Below are 20,863 nucleotides of genomic sequence, written 5' to 3' on the forward strand. Positions count from 1 at the left end.
CCAGCTACTTGGGAGGCTGAGGTAGGAGAATCGCTTGAACCCGGGAGACGGAGGTTGCAGTGAGCCGAGATCATGCCACTGCACTCCAACCAGGGTGACAGAGCAAGACTCTGTCTCAAAAAATAAATAAATAAATACATAAATAATAAAAATACATATATATAAAATCTTGCCAAATGTTTCAGTGTCTGCCTGATATGGTGTTAGATATTTTAAACATAAACTGGTAAGAAAATAGATATTGGCTTCCTAAGTCCCAAAACTAGAGGAAGTAACACAGTCTACCTACTGACAAAATGATGAACTATAATCAAAAGAAATTTAGTGTAATTAACCTCTTTCCTAACCGTTTAATTTTGTCTGTGAATTACATCTGCTGTGGAATGAAATGACAAACCAGAAGAGTAAAATGTAGAAGGCTGTAGACTAGGAATCAGAAGTTCTGGTTACTTTTTTCTACCTACAGTCTGGTAGTTCTTAACTCTATCAGGTGCAGTGCCCGCTTTTTATAAAGAATGTCTTATGACATCTTCTTTAATATTCACAAGTGAAATTCATAGATAGTATGACCTAACTGTATAGGGACCTTTCCAGAAATCTATATAAATGCCCTAACTAGGCTGGGCGCAGTGGCTCACGTCTGTTATCCCAGCACTTTGGGAGGATGAGGCAGGTGGATCACGAGGTCAGAGTTCGAGACCAGCTTGGCCAACATGGTGAAACCCCCATCTCTACTAAAAGTAAAAAAATTAGCCAGGTGTGGTGGCGCGTGCCTGTAATCCCAGCTACTTGGGAGCTTGAGGCGGGAGAATCGTTGGAACCCGGGAGCCGCAGGTTGCAGTGAGCCAAGATCGCGCCACTGCGCTGCAGCCAGCCTGGGCAACAGAGCGAGACTCCATCTCAAAAAAAAAAAAAAAACCCTAAATATAATATAAAGGGAAAATTACATTAAGTTACAATAAAATAATTTATAATTCTTATGTAAATAGATTGGACATGACTGTATTAGAAGACAAAACATGACCCCACAAATTTCTACAAGGACCCCAAGAAATACAGGCCAGTCAGTTCGCTGGGCGTGCTGGTGGGCTCCTGTAGTCCCATCTACTCGGGAGGCTAAGGCAGGAGAATTACGTGAACCTGGGAGGCGGAACTTGCAGTGAGCTGAGATCGCGCCACTGCACTCCAGCCTGAGCGACAGAGCGAGACTTCGTCTCAAAAAAAAGAAAGAAATACAGCCCAGTCGAGAATCACTGCTATATGATGCAACAGGGACCCTTCCAGAGCTTGTAGAGATCATGATATGTGTTTGTTATTATAGGTAGATCAGAGCTAAATAGCATAATAAAACTAATTGTACAACATTGTGAAAACTATTGATGAGGATTTATTTTCCTCATGCTAGGTCGTTCGTAGATAGGGATCATTCTACTTCAGCTTTAATGGTGATCTTTAGACGGGAAGATTTAGAAGGAAATCTATCTAGCGTGTCTTCACTATCAAAATAAGATCCAGCTGAACAAATGAAATTTCCTATTATAAATAAGATCCAGCTAAACAAATGAAATTTCCTGTTATAAATTTCAAGTTTGAACTCAAAAAAGAAAAAAAAAAAAAGACTTTGACTTCCTGTTTCTGTAGAGTGATAGAACATTTGCTTAAAGAAGATATTACTCCTTGCCTAGGAAATATTTCTTCCCTCTCAGTAAATTCTAATAATTTCTAAAAGTTGTTTATTTTGTTAAAATTTCTAAATTTTCTCATTTTACTGAGAATCACTTAGTACTCAATTTTAGTTTCTGTACGTTTTAACCATAAATCAGGCAAACACATAGCTTTGCATCAAATTATGTGCATAGTGTTTAGAGATAATTAACAAAATGGAGAAGAAAGTATTGAATAAATCAAGCATATTAGATCCATGTAATGCTTTTAAAATGTCTTCTAACTGAATGCAGTTAGAATATATGAGTTCTCGCAAAAGATAAAACTAAATACTGAATACAAATGAAATATTTTTCTTCGATTATTTTGATAAATCTGCTTTAAAATTGATTTTTGAAATAAGACATTATATAAGTAATTAAATGCTTAATTTGGAACATGCAGAACTTTTTAGTTTAATTCTTTATTGAGCTGGAAAGCTAATACAAATAAAAAATACATATAGGAAAATTTTGCCATCCAAAAGGTTATTTATTTATTTTTTTGTAATGGGAATTGTTTCTTATTTGAAATAGGATATAAGTTTTTAAACTAATATTTTTACCAGGAATTTGTATGTCTCCGTAGACTATGGACCATGCATTAGCTGAACTTTTTAGTTATCATTTAGTAATCCAATATCAGGTTATATCTATAATGACTCTGAAAGAATGTATAAATATCAGTCAAATAAGATGTATATTCTGGATAATATTTTATGAGATTCACTTAAATACACTTGTTAATACTAGATGTGAGATCTACTTTAGAAACCTGCACTTTCAACTCCCAAGTGTTTAATTGCCAGAGTTTACATTAATAAACTTTTCATTATAAACTGCTGGCAATATTTATGTCAAAACTAACATCAATGTAAAGAAAACAAGCAGCTTGTTATGAATTAGCACTTTAAAACATTATTTCAAAAGATTTGATTTCTTTCTCTAGACTTGCTCTTTCCAATATGGTAGGCACTAGCTACATCTGGCTACATTTAAACTAATTAAAATTAAATAAAATGGAAAATCCTTCCATTAGTTACACTAGCCACATTTCAGGTATTCAGTAGTCACACATGGCTAATGGCTACCATAATAGCACAGATAACACCATTTCTAGTACCACAGACAGTTCTTTTGGTCATTTAAGTTCGATCTTGACCTGAATTCTTGTGATTGTATAACCCAGTGTGGGAAAAGCATTACTTTCATCTACACAAGTGAAGATTAGGCTTATGATAGCTAAATTAAACACTGAAACACCATTTACAGTGGCACATTGAAATAAGCCACTAAGACCTGTTGCCAGTCCAATAGTCTAACACTGACCAAACTACCAGTCTATAAAAGATGTTTTTAAAAATAGGCTGCCTTCTAGCGCTTCCAACTTTTTAAAAACTCTAATGAGTCAGAGTAAGATTGGAGACAAAATAAGAAGCCCATCTTTAATCTCTGATTCTAGGTGACTATAATTTCATGTTCTACAGGCTGAGCATGGTGGCTCACTCCTATAATCCTTGTACTTTGTGAGGCTAAGGTGGGAGGATTGCTTGAGCTCAGGAGTTCAAGACCAGCTTGGGCAACATGGTGAAACCCTGTCTCTACAAAAAGACTTTTTAAAAATTAGCCGGGTATGGTGGTGCATGCCTGTGGTCCCAACTACTTAGGAGGCTAAGACAAGAGGATCGCTTGAGCCCAGGATTTCAAGACCAGCCAGGGCAATATACTGAGACCCCGTCTCTAAAAAAAGAAAGAACTAAACAAATACATAAATAAATGTCATATATACAAAGCCAGCATACTTATAAAGAATTTTACTAATATAGTACTTTGCATACCAGCTACTCTTTCACTCATGTTCCTTTTTTAATTTCATTTTTTATATCTTTTTTAATTGTGCATCACTTTGTACAAAGTTCCTGGGCTGTATATAAGTCATTTCATCTAATAACATTTTTCACATTAGTTCTAAAAATAAGTCTATCCTAGGCCTATTCAAGGTTTATAATAGGTGCAGGTCTTTAAAGTCTATATAGTAATTAACCAATGTTTTAAACATCTTTACTTTCTCTTCTTTAACCAGGACTAATAATTCTTTTCTCGTAGTTCCAGAAGCATTCTTATATTTGCTTAAGACTTTTTGGTTGATTGGAAAATTATACTCTTTAGTAGACAGTCTGCATCAAGATATGTGTTCCAATTTCAAATAGTTCTTAGATTTCAAAAATTTAGCCGTATTAAATGTATCCTTAAAGTGCTATCATCTAAAAATACTGTCATAACTCTATATACATAAAATAATTGTCTCTTTATTTTGTTGAAATGATAAACTAAAAATATTACCTGTAGATATTGAAAGGACATATCAGTGAATTTTGTCAATTCCAGAATCACTGTCACAGAGACATAATATACACACAGCATCTTACCTATAAATGCAGTAGTGTATGTGCACACTTACAATGGAGACTAATGAGACATGAAAGAACAGAATAAGAGGAGCCAAAAAAAGAGCTGATTTGACAGACACATTGAGCCCAGTACATAGTGGAAATCAGTCCAGCAAATGCTTTCCAAATGTTCTCTGTGTGAAAAGGAATATAAAGATGAGCGAGATTTGGTTCCTTTCCTCGACAGTTCCGCAAACTAAAATGTAATATCACTCTTTAAAATAATTCAAAGATTTACTTTGTTATGTGAAACACTGTCTTTTTCCCTCCCTTAACCTCAGCATTCTACCTGCTATTATGATCAAATAAGTAGTTTATCTTTTACTGAAGAATCGTCATAACTTATTCTGTGAAAGCCACTCTCTCCTGAAATGTAAAACCTCTTCATAGCATCACTTGATCTTCCCACTTGGACAGTGGGCTCAAAAAAGATGTCTCTGACCATAAGGTAATGCGGTCTTAGATCTGAAAGGTTTTCAGCACTCACTTGCTAAGGGCAAAAACTGAGCTGTTACATGATTTGTCCAAAGTTGTAGATTATAGAGCCCAGTCTAAAATTTAGGCCTCCTGGAGTGCCATCCTTTTGTGTTACGTCTGTGTGCTCATTCTAAAAGCCACACTTCATGTACATAAACATACTTTTGGTTGACATAGTATAAATTGTTTTCTTTAAAAACTTACTTTATTTGGGTCAATGTGAAATGAATTTTCAGTTTATTTATATTGGATTAATCAAAATAATAACTCATTTGTTAGCCTCTAGACCTAACAGCTCAATTTAATTATATTCTATTTAGCATTGCTATCATACCTCCAATTATACAAACATTGAAAGTTGCATTTTCCTAAAGCCATTCAATAAATGTGAATTAAACAAATGTCTGTATTTAGTAGCCCTTTTCTGCTCACTGATTATACTTGATGATTCTGACTCCAAGATGATTCTGACTTTAAGAGTAGTACATTGAGACTACAAGAAAAATCAAGGCTGGGTGCAGTGACTCACATCTGTAATCCCAGCACTTTGGGAGGCTGAGGCAGGAGGATCACTTGAGCCCAGGAGTTTGTGACCAGCCTGGGCAACACGGTGAAACCTCATCTCTACAAAAAATACAAAAATTAGCTGGGCATGGTGGTGTACACCTGTGGTCTCAGCTATTCGGGGGCTGAGGTGGGGAGGATTGGTTGAGCCTGGAAGGTTGAGGCTACAGTGAACTGTGATTACGCCACTGCACTGCAGCCTTTGTGACAGAGCAACTGTCTCAAAAAATAAATACATATATACGTACATACATAGAAAAATTAAACATTAAGTACTGAAAGTTGTGTGGCTTCCCTAGGTTTATATAACAAATTTATGGCAAAGGTTTGCTACAACATTTAGTAAAACCAAACTAAATAATTTTCCCTCCTGAACTACTTTGCGATCCCTCAAGAACCATTTTTGTTTCCAAAATGAATGCAGTTGGAATATATGAGTTTGGAGATATATATATATATATGTGTGTGTGTGAGTTCTTTCCTTCCTTTTATGCAGAGAGTACACCTATACGTACTTCTGATGTTGACTATCGACTCTTAGAGGCATCTAAAGCTGGAGACTTGGAAACTGTGAAGGTAAGTCAGTGCCCTTAATATCTGGGATAGCACTGTTGAACTTTGCTAACCAATTCATTTTTAAGCTTCTAAGTGTATCTACTCAAATACAAACAGTAAAAGGATGAACAGAGTCATGGGCAGGAAAAATCTGTACTACTACTAAGGAATTCCCGGTATGTGCCTTATATTTATAAAACCATTTATATGTGTGTGTGTGTGTGTGTGTATATATATACATAGTTAGATAGACAGATGGATATATACATACACACACATATACATGGTTTTTAGTAATTTTTCTTCAGGTTACATGAAAGCTCTTTTAATTTCACTTACATTAATTAAAGTGTTACTATTTTTGGCCGCATTCACAAAATAAATAAACTAGATCGAGCCCAGACATTAGCAGGATGACATTTGAAACAGTATTTCTTGATCTTTTCTCAGAGATTCACACATTTATTCTAGGAAAGCATTCCTGTGATCCCTCAACATTGGAATTATTCATATGCAGACGATAGATTTTTTTCCCTGCGTAGCTCTACTTGCTTAGAAAATTTTATCAGTCTGTATTTGTGGTATAGAAACAATGGTTGTGGTTTTATTTTTTTTCAAATATAGTCATATTCTAATACTGAGTATGCTTTTTTAAAACACGCGTTTCCCATCTATAATCATTCACTTAGGGATGAAGTTAGCAAAAGTTTTTTTGTTTGGAAGTTGTTCTTTTGGGGTTTGTCTTTTGTTGTTTTTTAAGAGCCAGGGTCTTGCTGTATTGCCCAGGCAGGCCTCAAACTCCTGGTGCTCAAGCAATCCTCTTGCCTTACCCTGCCTGCTATCCACGTAGCTGAGGATATGCACCACTGCACCCGACTTTGCCTTTATTTTTATAGAAAAGTTAATAGCGAATTTGCTATTGACAGTCATAGTACTTTTTTACGATGTACTGTCAACTTTGTCACCTCTTCTTAAGCAAACTTCGTTTTTGCGATTTTAGCAAACTAATTTTAGCCTTCTTGATAACATATACTGGTTGAAAGTGATGGTAAACACATTCTGAGCTCTGTTGCCTAGAAATTTTATTTTTGTTTTGATATGTGGGCACTTCCAGGATCACTTCCAACTTAAAATAGTATCTAAGTTATTTAAAGAACAACAGTAAATTTTAGTTGTGATAGCCACTAGGGAGAAATTTTTATATTGTCTTAAATCTAAAACTATCTATTTTTTCTTAAAAATACTTCACTTGAAATGTATTCTAATAAAAGAAAATTCTTAAAGATGAAACGATTAGGCTTCCTTTCAGAACATGATCATCTCGGTGCCAGAATTGCTCTATGTGCTTCTTATAATTAATACATACTTTATTTTTAAAGTGCACAGTTTTAAATTCCATGTGTTTTGTACATGATAGGCAGATATATACTACAGCTTTTAGGTCTCTTAAACAATCCATTCACAGTGAAGGCCAAATTTATTTTGATTTGTGGAATGGAAGTAGCAAAAGTAAACAAAGCAGCACAAATTGAGTGAGAATTAGGCCTGATAAATTTCTTCTCCAAGAGACTTTAGAAAGTATTAGAATTGAGGTATTAGAAGAAAAGGCTGCCTGCTGAATAAAGCATTTGAAATTATGAAAAGTAGGTAGGAAGGATGTAAAATTACGTTGGCATTCGAAAGAAAACTGAAACAGATAAAGAATTTCTAAATCTTAAAAATCAAATATTTAATAAGCAGAATGGGCTTCTATTTCTGTAGCCTCACAAATTGAGTTGTGTTTCATTCCCTACTTATTCCTATTTTGTCAGTATTCTCTGCTAGAAGAATAATAGAGTTAATTTAGAATGTGAGAACCAGTGGGGGAAAGCAGCATTAGGAAGAAGCTTCAATCATGTCAGACTCCATAGAGGGTGTTTACTGTCAATTTTTGCATCTTTTCTTTTTGAGTTATGTATTAATTTATTCGTTTTTATTTAATTTGTCAATTGTGCTATTTATATGTTAATATAGCCACAGACTCATTTGTCATGAAAAGATATTTGACCTGGCCAGATGACAATAGCTCTTCAGATTTTAGAGGCTGGTGCATTTCTGTATGGAGTTGATGAGATTGTGAACTTGCCCTTACCACCCAGACTCCTTCCTGTCGTGTGAAAATTATACCACTTTAAAAGAGCTTGTTTTTATCCTACCTGTGTGAAAGCTTCTTGTCTTAGTCTATTTGTGCTGCTATAAAAAAAAAATACCATAGACTGGGCGATTTCTAAGCCATAGAAATTTATTTCTCTCAGTTCTGGAGGCTAGGAGCGGGTACTGGTTCCAGATCCAGGTACTGGTAGGCTTAGTGTCTGGTGGGGACCCTGTCTGTCTGCCTTCAAGGTGGTGTCTTGTGGCTGCCTCTTCTGGAGGGGGCACATGCTGTATCCTCACGTGGCAGAAGGCGGAAGAGCAAAACGGCCAAATGCTGTGTGAAGCCTCTTTTAGAGAAAGGCCTTAAGCCCACATTCAGGAGGGAAGAGCCTGCATGACCCAGTCACCTGCTTACCTCTATTGCATTGGAGATTAAGTTTCAACATGAATTCCAGAAGGACACAAACATTCAACCCGTAGCACTCCTACTTGCTCTATCAGTAGAAATCTTTCAGGTTCTTAATTTCTATGTAATAATAGCTTATTACAGTGGCGGAAGTGGTAGCAAAATTAGTGAATGCCTGAAAATCCCCAAAGACCCTGCAATCATCCTTTATAGCCTAGAGCATGCATGCTATTGTCTGCTCTTCTTTATTTGCTTTTTCTAATTTTCATTGCCTTTCTTCTGATCATTTCCCTCAAGTTGGATAATTAGGAAAGTCAGCAATGATACATGATGTAGCACAAAGACCAGGAGGTTAAAAATCAGTAAAGCAGGGTTTGAGTCTTTATTCTACCCCTTACCAACTATCTGAAAAGGATGTCACTTAACCTTCATCCCTGATTTATTTATCTGTAAAGTTAATTTATAAATTAACCTCCATCCCTGGTTTGTTATCTATCAACTTCATAGATAATAATTTCCTCACTGAAAGAATATGATACTCTTTTTTTTTTTTGAGATGGAGTCTCGCTCTGTCACCATGCTGAAGTGCAGTAGCACGATTTCGGCTCACTGCAACCTCTGCCTCCCAGGTTCAAGTGATTCTCCTGCTTTAGCCTCCCGAGTAGCTGGGACTACAGGCATGCACCACCATGCCCAGCTAATTTTTGTAATTTTAGTACAGACGAGGTTTCACTATGTTGGCCAGGATGGTCTTGATCTCTTGACCTTGTGATCTGCCCACCTTGGCCTCCCGAAGTGCTAGGATTGCAGGCGTGAGCCACCACGCCCAGCTGATATTCTTTATAAACTGTAAATTATTATTCAGCTATTATCATTACTCACTTACTACCACCTGTGATACAGTCTTTCATTCCTTACGTGGCATCCTGCTGCTTTGTAAACAAATTGAGCTTACAATTTAGATTGTGCTGAAATTGAAGCATTCAGAGAGAGATAAGGAGACACCGAAGAGATTAGGGGGACATCTCTGAAAGAGATGGAAGTAAAGCCCAAAAACTAGGGTATGATTAAAAAACCAGTTTAACTTGTAAAGGTAAGCAAACATTGCCCCAAAAGTCAAGTAAAGACCTGTTGACTACATAGCTTTGCTGTAGTCAATCAAAAGACCGAGGGAGAGGCCCAGGCAGAAAAATAATTTTTCCAGAGCCTTTTTGCTCGCTTGACTCACATTAGAGAAGACAAGAGCTCTCTAGTTACCTAGTCAACTGAGGTTGGTGTTAGCACAAGCAGGTGTGCCATGACAAACAGTATAGCATATCTCGGGGGGGAAAGACAAAGATAAAACAGTAAGGTAGTGTTTGCATTGAAAATGCTTGCTTTATTGTGGGTTTTTCTATTTGATTCTGATTTTGGTCAGGAAATGTTGAAAAACATTGATTTGCTCTGTATATAATAAATATTTGTAGTCACTGTAAAGCGTAGTGCTGATTTCTAGACATTTGTATTGTTTAATCTTTGGAAATAAATATTGATTAGAAAATTATAATTTATTTATCCAAGATGTTGCACTATTTTGGGGCAAAACCTGTGAATAAATAGTAATGTTTGTTTTGTGTTTGTCTCTGTGTGTGCACCACGAAAGCAACTTTGCAGCCCTCAAAATGTGAATTGTAGAGACTTAGAGGGCCGGCATTCCACGCCCTTACACTTCGCGGCAGGCTACAACCGCGTGTCTGTTGTAGAGTACCTGCTACACCACGGTGCCGATGTCCATGCCAAAGACAAGGGGTACGTGTTAGAAGTTAGCTGTTTGGGAGTCATTCTCTTCATGCTTAAAAAAATTTTAAATATTTTTGAAGTCTTAGATTTTTTCTTTATTAAAAAAGGAATCCTCATTTTTTTGTTTAAAACATAAATTAAAACATAGAAATGTCACGCCTGTAATCCCAGCACTTTGGGAGGCCAAGGTGGGAGGATCAACTAAGGTTGGGTGTTTGCAACCAGCCTGACCAACATGGAGAAACCCTGTTTCTATTAAAAATACAAAATTAGTCGGGTGTGGTGGTGCACGCCTGTAATCCCAGCTACTCGGGAGGCTGAGGCAGGAGAATTGCTTGAACCCAGGAGGTAGAGGTTGTGGTGAGCTGAGATTGCTCCGTTGCACACCAGCCTGGGCAACAAGAGTGAAACTCTGTCTCAAAAAAAACAAAAACAAAACAAAACAAAACAAAAAACAGAAATGTGCCGGGTGCAGTGGCTCACGTCTGTAATCCCAGCACTTTGGGAGTCCAAGCGGGCAGATCACCTGAAGTCCGGAGTTTGAGACCAGCCTGACCAACGTAGTGAAACCCCGTCTCTACTAAAAATACAAAATTAACCAGGCATGGTGGCACATGCCTGTAATCCCAGCTACTCGGGAGGCTGAGGCAGGAGAATCGTTTGAACCCGGGAGGTGGAGGTTGCAGTGAGCTGAGATCACACCATTGCACTCCAGCCTGGGCAACAAGAATGAAATTCCGTCTCAAAAAAAAAAAAGAAAACAAACATAGAAATGTACAGTATAGAAAGTGAAAATTTCCTGTCAGCCCACCTCCTGCTCAGAGATACAGCATTAAAATGTTGAATGTATTCCTCCAGGTACTGTAAATGCATAGACTTGTCTGTGTGCTGTGGTGGTGGTAGTGGTTTTTAACACAAATGGTGGTACCATCCTATACGGTCTGCTTTGCAGTTTACTTTTTCTACCCAATAGTGTATCTTGAATAGTGTTCCCATATCAGTACTTAGTAGTCTCATTCTTTTAATGTTTGTATATAGTATTTTATTGCATTATATAAATTTTGTTTTTTGTTTTGTTTTGTTTTTGAGATGGAGTCTCACTTTGTCACCCAGGCTGGAGTGCAGTGGCGCGATCTCAGCTCAATGCAAGCTCCGCCTCCCGGGTTCATACCATTCTCCTGCCACAGCCTCCCGAGTAGCTGGGACTACAGGCACCCACCACCATGCCCAGCTAATTTTTTGTATTTTTAGTAGAGATGGGGTTTCACTGGGTTAGCCAGGATGGGCTGGATCTCCTGACCTCGTGATCCACCCACCCAGGCCTCCCAAAGTGCTGGGATTACAGGCGTGAGTCACCACGCCTGGCCCTATATGAATGTTTTTATATAGTCTGTAAGTTATTGTTTATTCTTCTTTTTTGCTATTAAAAATGTATAGTCTCTTCTAAAAAGAAGTCATCCATCCCAAAGTCATCAGTATTCCTAGAAGCATAATTTTATTTTTACTAATTCAGATACTCTATATTTTATGTTAGTTTGTTAAATTATTTTAATTTGTCTAGACAAAGCCTAAGGCAGCTACTTAGAAATGTGAGAAAGATATTTTAACTGATAGGAATTGCCGTGTTGTGAGTTAATTTCACATCATCTCAAAATAAGCCAATAGCTTTCTGTGTAATTACATAGCAGTGCACAGTAGAATTAAACTGCACGATTTAGGCCTCATTGAACCATTATGTATTTATTTATCTTTTAAAAGGGACACATCAGACATGAATATTCACTAACAATATCACTAGTGCTTTCAACGTGTTACAGTGTATTGGAGAGCAAGCAGTATTTGCTTCTATTGCTCATTTTAACACTTAGCATATTTCATCCCAAAACTAAAAAAAAAAAAAAAAATGCACTCAATACTTTGCTTCTGCCATGTGTTAAGTTCGACATTTTGTTCTTTTGATGCACTCTTTTGTGGGAGCATCTTTTTGTCCTTTTAGAATGTCAGCTGCTTACTGATCAGAGCTTAGACTCCTCTCAGAATAGTTTGCCCGTTTCTTATCTGAGTAGCACTTACAGTTGACATCATCATTTTTCTCACTGAATACTTTTCTGAATTACCTGGATTGTGAATTTTCATTGTTTGGTACCTCAGTATTTAAACCTGTGCACGGAAGTCACCACTGAATCACCACTATGATTAAACCACTATGATTCAGTCACCACTATGATTTAAACAACTTTTTACCAAGATAGAACTTGCCTAAATAAGTTAATTGCATTATATTTTTTATAAGTAAGCATACAGTTTTCATTAGTAAAACTCATAAAGATAAGGATTGCTGTGAGTATATATCCATCCCCAAGAAACTTAGGAAAAAGTCTTTACATTGAAAGGACATTTTTGAAATTACTACTCCTTATTTACAAATGGATAACTATATCTTAAAGAACAGAGGTGGGTGTATTTCTTTTTGAGCAGTGTTCAGTATAGTCAGTACCGTAGAAGAATGGTAGTATTTTTATTATAAGAATCATTTTAACTCAAAGATTTGTTTTATAACTTTAAAATAATTTTCTTTTGTTTAGTGGCTTGGTGCCCCTTCATAATGCCTGTTCATATGGACACTATGAGGTGGCTGAGCTTTTAGTAAGGCATGGGGCTTCTGTCAATGTGGCGGACTTATGGAAATTTACCCCTCTCCATGAAGCAGCAGCTAAAGGAAAGTATGAAATCTGCAAGCTCCTTTTAAAAGTATGTAGTTTAAAAAGTTATGAAATATAGACTAATTGTATTTATATTTTGGTTGTTACTTGAAAGTAAGTTGGGGTATGTTATTCTATTAAGAACAATACTGCTGTAGAGACTGCTCTCATTTTCTATTTCCCCGAAGACTGTTTATGTGATATGATACATAGCTTAATATCTGAAATGGTTTGATTAAGTCCATGTCATAAAAATTCATCAAAGTAGGTTTTACAAAGAGCTGAAATAGTTTGCATTGCTTATCTAGTACTTATAGTATTAATAACAGAAAAAATTGTACAGGAGAAACAAGCTTTTCAATCTAGTTGGGTTTTTTTTCCTTGTTGGCTATTTTATTATTGTTAACTAACTCATTCTTCATTAGTAAACATTAAACATTGTATCTTTTAAGAACTTATTTTAATAACAGATTTTTATTAAAATATAAGATAATCTCTAGACAAAGTTGTTAATATAGATTTGAGATACATGTAAAAGAGTAAAAACTAGTAGTTATATGAAACTAACTATAATTTATGCTCACTTTAAGTTAAAGTATATTTTTTAAAAATGACCAGATGTGTATTTATGAGATTTTCTCTTGCTTTTTTTTAACTACAGAAAAAAAAATTGATATGTTTAAATAAAATTCTTCTCCCTTCACTTTTATGATATCAAATATGTTCTTATGAATCTTGAGAAAAACACAGTATCTGATACTCATTTTTATTATCACTGGTTGGTAAGAAATAACTTCCAAGTCATTGTGAATCCATTGTCCAACTTGACTTACAACTAATTTCCACAGTGAGCCCACTACAGTTTGTGGCCAACCTATAATAAAAATTACTGACTTCTATTTACTTTATTTAATAGATATTGGTAATTAAACTTTTAAAATCTATCATTTTAATACCTTTATATCTAATTTCATGGTAGATGTTAAGACTTAGGATAAAAATATTAAAAATATTACCAAACTTTATTCTTACTAATTCTAAAGATGGCCTTTAGAATTAAGTCCTTTTTTACCAGTGTGTCTTACTTTCTTCTTTTTCATACCTACCGACTATCTTTATGTAATTGAATCTGGTCAAAATTAACATCCATGCTATTCTTCAAAGTAAAATAGATTTCCAAAGACAACTTGGAATCAGAGAAAAAGTATATTAAACAAGTTATCTCAAAGATACTTAACAGTCTCCCTACTTTATCATCACCATTGATCCTGAAGCTTTTACTGAGTAGTATTAATAGTTAGAAAGCTGATCCATTATATTGCTAAGTAGGAATTTTGCAAAGTGTTTTTCAAAATGCATATAGCGTAGATACCTTCCCCTGGAGGAACAAAGGTAGAGTAAATTAAGTACCTACCTACCTACCTACTTACTACAGAAAGATACTATAGAAAATACAAACCCCATTTGGTTTTTCTTCTTTGTAGCATGGAGCAGATCCAACTAAAAAGAACAGAGATGGAAATACACCTTTGGATTTGGTAAAAGAAGGAGACACAGATATTCAGGACTTACTGAGAGGGGATGCTGCCTTGTTGGATGCTGCCAAGAAGGGCTGCCTGGCAAGAGTGCAGAAGCTCTGTACCCCCGAGAATATCAACTGCAGAGACACCCAGGGCAGAAATTCAACCCCTCTGCACTTGGCAGGTGAGCGCCCCCAGTGCCTCCACGTCTCCTTTTCCTTTCTCGGACACCTGATACAGTGTACTAAAAGATGAAAGCCATGCTGAACATAAATGGGACTGCTTAGTAAAATGCTCTTGATTGACATAGTTTTGTGTAATTTCTTATTGTGAAGTCCCTCCATTATGAGATAATAGTATTAGCTTTTGAAGCAAAAAGTATTAAAACCTTAACATTTTCTGGTCCTTATTTTATATGTATGTATTTTTTTTCTTTTAAGCTGATACGTTTCCTGTATTTTTTTTTTACTCTAAATAGCAGGCTACAATAACCTGGAAGTAGCTGAATATCTTCTAGAGCATGGAGCTGATGTTAATGCCCAGGACAAGGGTGGTTTAATTCCTCTTCATAATGCGGCATCTTATGGGGTAAGCATACTAACGTTGAAAGCTAGAAAACTGGCCAGGCACGGTGGCTCACGCCTGTAATCCCAGCACTTTGGGAGGCCAAGGCGGGCGGATCATGAGGTCAGGAGATCAAGACCATCCTGGCTAACACGGTGAAACCCCGTCTCTACTAAAAATACAAAAAATTGGCCAGGCATAGTGGCAGGCGCCTGTAGTCCCAGCTACTCGGGAGGCTGTGGCAGGAGAGTGGTGTGAACTTGGGAGGCGGAGCTTGCAGTGAGCTGAGATTGTGCCACTGCACTCCAGCCTGAGCCACAGAGCAAGACTCCATCTCAAAAATAAATAAATAAAATAAAATAAAATCTAGAAAACCTCCCTGGCATTTACGACTTTGTTAAATGCATACTATGCGTTAAGTGAGTAGATATCTAACTAATAGCATGATTTAGCACAATTTTAATCTTTTGTTCAGAGTTTTGGCATTTCTTCCCAGCTAAACTTAACTACCTTTTGGCCAACAATCATGCTTTTTATTGCTTTTTGGTCTCAGCACATTATCAAGCACAATAATAGGCATGTAACGGGTGTTCAGTTTATATTTGTCAATAATATAATATATAAAATAATATAATAAATATCAATTTCTTAACTGTACTCCAAGTAGATTTTAAAAACTATAAAAGCTGTGCGACTGTTATACAGCCATGGAAAGTATGGTGGCTTACATTTATCTTCAGCACCTTAAACATATTCGAGTAGCCAGGCACAGTGGCATGTGCTGTAATCCCAGCCATTCAGGAGGCTGAGGTGGGAAGATCGCTTGAGCCCAGGAGTTCAAGGCCAGCCTGGTCAACATAGTGAGACCTCATTTAAAAAAAAAAAAAATTAAATGGTTGAGCAGTTGATATATATGGTTTCACAGAGTAGGAATTACTAGCTAAAACCTCCCAGTGAAAGTCCAGAGTTATCCTTTCAAACACTATCATCAGTTGTAAGAGGAAGAGAAATGGATTGCAGTGCCTTGATGCCATATGTCAGAACTGACTGAAAGTAACTAAGGCTCACTCAAGCCTGATGGCTCACGGCAGAAATAGGAGGAATGCTCATGTGCTTGACAGTTCATCCACTTAATCCCTTCTTGACTATAAAAACCCACAGATGCCAGTTCATACATACCAGGTGTTCTCACAGTTGGAATCTCTATTGATAGAAGGTGGTTTCTAGATTTGCAAAAGCCTGACAAACTGTAAGTAAAAACCAAACCAAACCAACCACCTTGATTACCATATTCTTCCTCCTACTGCCTTCTCCCTGGCCCTTCGTAATGAGACTATCATCTCTCAAGCCCATTCTACGAAGATCTGTATGACAAATCGGAGTGGGGATACTTTTAAGGAAAGCAACAATCCAGTTTTCTGAAAGAAAATTATGCCTCTAAGTATGATATAAATTAGTCAAAATTATATTTAATAAGTATTAGTACTGAAATCATCTTGAAACTACAATATTTAAAGTTATCTTTCTAAAGATGCGTAATCTTTTATTAAAATTCATGTACATTTTAACCTTCCTTCACATAAGGTTCTCAATTTCTCTGAACAACAAATACTTCTACCAAAGACTTGGCATGCTAAATATTTGCTCCTAACATACTACATATACATTACATGTAATTCTTGACCCTTAAGTTATAACTATACATGTATATCATTTGGATTTTATTATAATTTTCAGCACTTCTTAGCATAATTGTTCTCTTCATATGGTATTCTACTAATCCTTTTGCTTAGCTTCAGTTAAGAATTTATAAAGCCAATGGGATCAGTAGAACTGAAATTACATCTTTTATCTTCTCTGTAAACCTGCTATGAGTAAGGACAGATGGTGGCCATAGAATTATAGTAAAGCTTATGTTAACACTGTCAACTGTGTAGACTACAGTAGATCCCATACATTGTGGATGTAGGGAAGTTCTACTCCATTAGCTTGCACCTTTCACAGTCTTTATAGCAGTCACGACGGATAAGAAAAAGAAAAAATTTATAAAGTATTTTACCTTTTGATCCTCATTCTTCTCATGGGCTAGCGTTAAGATGTGTTCTACTCCATTAGTCTTCACCTTGCACAGTCTCTATAGCTGTCACAGAGGATAAAGAAAAGTGAATTTATAAAGTAAGTATTTTACCTTTTGATCCCCATCAGTTAAGATGTTACTTACTCTACATGTGTGTCACTTGATGACCACTGTGAAGAGAGTAAAATGTACAGTGGTTCTCTTGGGGCTCAAGCGTAACGTAGAGTGCTGGTCGACCTTGTCCAACTTCATGTTCCCTTGAGGCTGACTTGCTGTCAGCTGAAGAGAGGTGTAATGCAATCAGTCTCCCGACCAGAAGTCCACTCTTTCATTTTCATAAACTTAATTCACCATCACCCATAACTCCCCTTCTCCTTTTCTAACTCCAAGTGAAAAAAAAATAATGAATACTTTTTTTCACTATCTCTTTTTATGTTTGTTAAATCCCTACTGCTTAGCTGTTTGTAAATGAAGGTAACTTACTGAAGTGAAAGTGAACAAAAAATTCTCCAGGCTATGTAAAGGGCATTTGATAGAGGTCTTGATCAGCCTGGTGCATCTCATCCTTGTACAGAAGAAGGCATATGGGCTACATAATATGTTTATAGCAGGTATTTTTACCTCATTGTGAGGGTGGATTGAGTCACTCAAAAATTTTTTCATGTATTAAACTTGTAAATTTAAAACTCAGGCATCCGCGAGTTGATGACTATCACTTTTTTTTGACAAACTTTCACTTTGGTAGTTTCTAGACCTTTTTTTTTTTTTTTTTTTTGGTCAGATACATGAGTGTGATAATACCTTTTTTTTGTTTGTTTTTTAACATGGGCAACCCACTTCCCTCAGCAATCTCACATGACCCACAGTGACTCTCGGTTGGCATTTTCCCCATTCAGAATCTCTGCTCTGCAAAATAATTTTATTTAATGCCACTTGTAAAACCTATAATATAATCTATTATGAGTAACCAGTCAGTAACCATATTAAGTCAGTATTTCTCTTAATCTCAATTAATAGACTTAAAGTAAGGCTAGGCATGGTGGCTCACATCTGTAATCTCAGCACATTGGGAGGCTGAGACAGCACTATGGTTTAAGACCAGGATTTTGAGACCACCCTGGGCAACATAGTGAGACCGTATCTCTATATAATTATATTTTAAATAAATATTTAAAATATAATGAATTAAGGAGTATTTATTTGTACTCCTTAAATATGTATACTTACATATTTAAGGAGATATATATCCATATATATATTTAAGGAGTACTAATAAATACGTATATTTGTATTTTTAAGGAGTACTAATATTAACACAATATAAAAAGTGTAAAAAGCTACATTGTCTCCCCTCAGCTAAGGAGTAGATATGTTTCTATTATTTGTAGATTGATAAATCTGTGTATCTTTCAAAAGTTCCTTTTTATTCATTCTATCCTGCCTTGGCTGGACATTTTAATGAAATCATAGGGCCCCAGTCTACATTTCTATTAGGATGGCAAAACACTGATTATTTTATATTCATCCCATGAATTTGATGATGCTTGAACTAGCCTGGCCACATGTAATCATTTTGTGGAGTAGATTTTCTGTGGCATATCGTCTGGAATAGAGCTTCTATACTGAAAATTAAGCAATTTATAGAGCAATTGTAGGTATAGTGTTACCCAGGGATCTCTACTGAAATAATTTCTTCTTCCTAATATTATTCTCTTTCCCATTTTCAGCTTGGAAAGAAAATGGCTCTTGTGTTTTAGTCTAGCACACTCTGCAGGCATCTGTGGTTTAATGGAGAAAGCTGAACTTAGAGTCTGAATATCTGGGATCTCATCTTTCCTCTTCTGTTTTATAACCCAGTAGTCTTCAGCAAGTGCCTAAATTTTTCTCATCTTCGGTTTTCTCAGTAGGAAAAGTTGGATTCCAAGACCTTCTTTCCAGGTTGTTGTAATGATTAAATGAGACCGTGCATGTGGAAATTCCTTTATCTAATGTAAGGGATTATAAAAATACTGTTATTATAAAATAACTTGCTTCATGACTGGGTGCAATGGCTCATGCCTATAATCCCAGCACTTTGGGAGGCTGAGGCGGGAGGATCGTTTGAACCCAAGAGTTCAAGACCAGCCTAGGCAACATAGCGAGACCCCATTTCTACCAAAAAGTATATATCTATCTCTATATCTATATATATAGAGAGAGGTATCTCTATTTCTACCAAAAAGTATATATACATATCTCTATATCTATATATATATATATAGAGAGAGAGAGAGATATAGAGATAGATATAGAGATACTAAAAATTAGTAAATTCCTCGCTTCCCACAGCCTCTGTACTGAGCCAGTCAGAATAAGGGCTGCATGTCACTCTTAACATCTCACAGCCTTAGGAACAATCTGTACTGTATTAAATAAACACAGATTAATTGACTGGCCTGAGGATGAAATAATAATCTGAGGTAGCTGTGAAATTACATAGTTCTTTACTTATACAGTTATTTCTTGCTCATTATTCCTTCATACATGTTTACCTTTTTTCCGCTAGAGAGCCCAGTCTGCTCTGTGTGTCTTTGAGCCTTTTTTGTATAAAAAGAACCTCAGTTTTTCCGAATGGAGAAAAAAATACATATTTATTTAAGAAGCATCAATAAAAATTACAAGTTGCATGAGAGCTGATATTAGTGGTAGTGTGCGTGTGCCTTACTGTGTTGGTGTTCTTTATATAACAATGCCTTGTATTATATTTGAATGCATGTTTACGCAAGACAGTTAACTTCTGCTAGTCAGTAAATGGCATTGATACTTATTACGACGAAGCATGTAAATTTATATCTTATAAGAGTAAATCAGTTGGCTGATACATTTTCTCTCAACTGTTTTTATTTTCCAGTGCTTTCTCTAAAATGGATAACATCTGGGGAATTTTCATGACATAATTGTAATAAAGCGTCTACACAGTTAAATGGCTTTAACTGAAGCTAAGCACATTTCTCTTTCCCCTACTTCCCACCTTTTTAAAATTAAAGGCTTCCCAGTCTTTTTATGTTGTATTTGTCATTTAAAGCATTTTGTATTGCAGCTGGATTCTGAAACTATGTTAAATTGTCTGTTTCTCCTGGAAACATTCCAACAGAGATCAGTTTCTTTTCTGGACCATCTAGTTCAGTACTTTGCTCTTATATATTGTATTGAATAGAATTGAACTGCTATTTATTGGATTTGTCAGCCTTAAATTCCAGTTACTATTTTTGCCTCTGTGGTATAGCTATGTAAAAGAATTAAACAGCTTAAGAACTATATTTTTAGTCTATTTGGGTAGTAATATACTCCTTCCTGTTCATTGTTCTTTCAGACATTTGTCAGAAAATTTCACAAGCGTGTAATTGGTTTGTCCAAGCATAAACTATAACTTCAATATAAAGAAAGCTTAATAATGCATACTAGATAATACAATTCATTTTATACACATATACACAAACATGTAATTTTCCTTGGACTTTTTGTAATTTTGGGATCCTGTGTAAATTAGTCTACCAAATGATATTATTCTGCCAGTAAACACGGGAGTTCAATAAAATTAATCATCAGAAACAGTTTAAATAGCTTGTAACCTCACTGGGGAGAAGCTTGAAATTATTCCGTGCTTTTGGGTTAACTTAACAAAAATTACTGTCTTTTTTCAACATATAGCCTTTGAATAAGGGAGATAAATTACTAGGTTTGGTTTTGTTTTAGGTGATTTTGATAATACCACAAGTGGTACCTCTGTTTTCATCTTTTGTGTTAGAAATTTTAAAAATAATTAAGCTATAGAATTAATTTTATAGTGATAGTATAATGCCAGAAGAATCACCAAACATATCCTGTTCTGAGAAGCCTTAGTCTGATTATACTGCTTTTTTATTTTATTTTTTGTTTATGGGGTGTTTTGTT

General features: G+C 35.8%; 1 protein-coding gene across 2 annotated transcripts in view; it reads left to right on the forward strand.

Moving 5' to 3' along the window:
* The window catches only part of TNKS (tankyrase, TRF1-interacting ankyrin-related ADP-ribose polymerase), a 236,701-nt gene that overhangs the window by 175,187 nt on the left and 40,651 nt on the right, over positions 1 to 20,863 (forward strand). For both annotated transcript variants that reach the window (XM_011970733.1, XM_011970734.1), the window contains exons 13-17: positions 5,691 to 5,770; positions 9,931 to 10,076; positions 12,653 to 12,818; positions 14,254 to 14,473; positions 14,768 to 14,877. In XM_011970733.1, the coding sequence (XP_011826123.1) occupies positions 5,691 to 5,770; positions 9,931 to 10,076; positions 12,653 to 12,818; positions 14,254 to 14,473; positions 14,768 to 14,877 (722 nt within the window). The remainder of the gene's footprint in view (positions 1 to 5,690; positions 5,771 to 9,930; positions 10,077 to 12,652; positions 12,819 to 14,253; positions 14,474 to 14,767; positions 14,878 to 20,863) is intronic.

The sequence above is a fragment of the Mandrillus leucophaeus genome, unplaced genomic scaffold (assembly GCF_000951045.1).
Source record: "Mandrillus leucophaeus isolate KB7577 unplaced genomic scaffold, Mleu.le_1.0 Scaffold97, whole genome shotgun sequence".
Lineage (NCBI taxonomy): Eukaryota > Metazoa > Chordata > Mammalia > Primates > Cercopithecidae > Mandrillus > Mandrillus leucophaeus.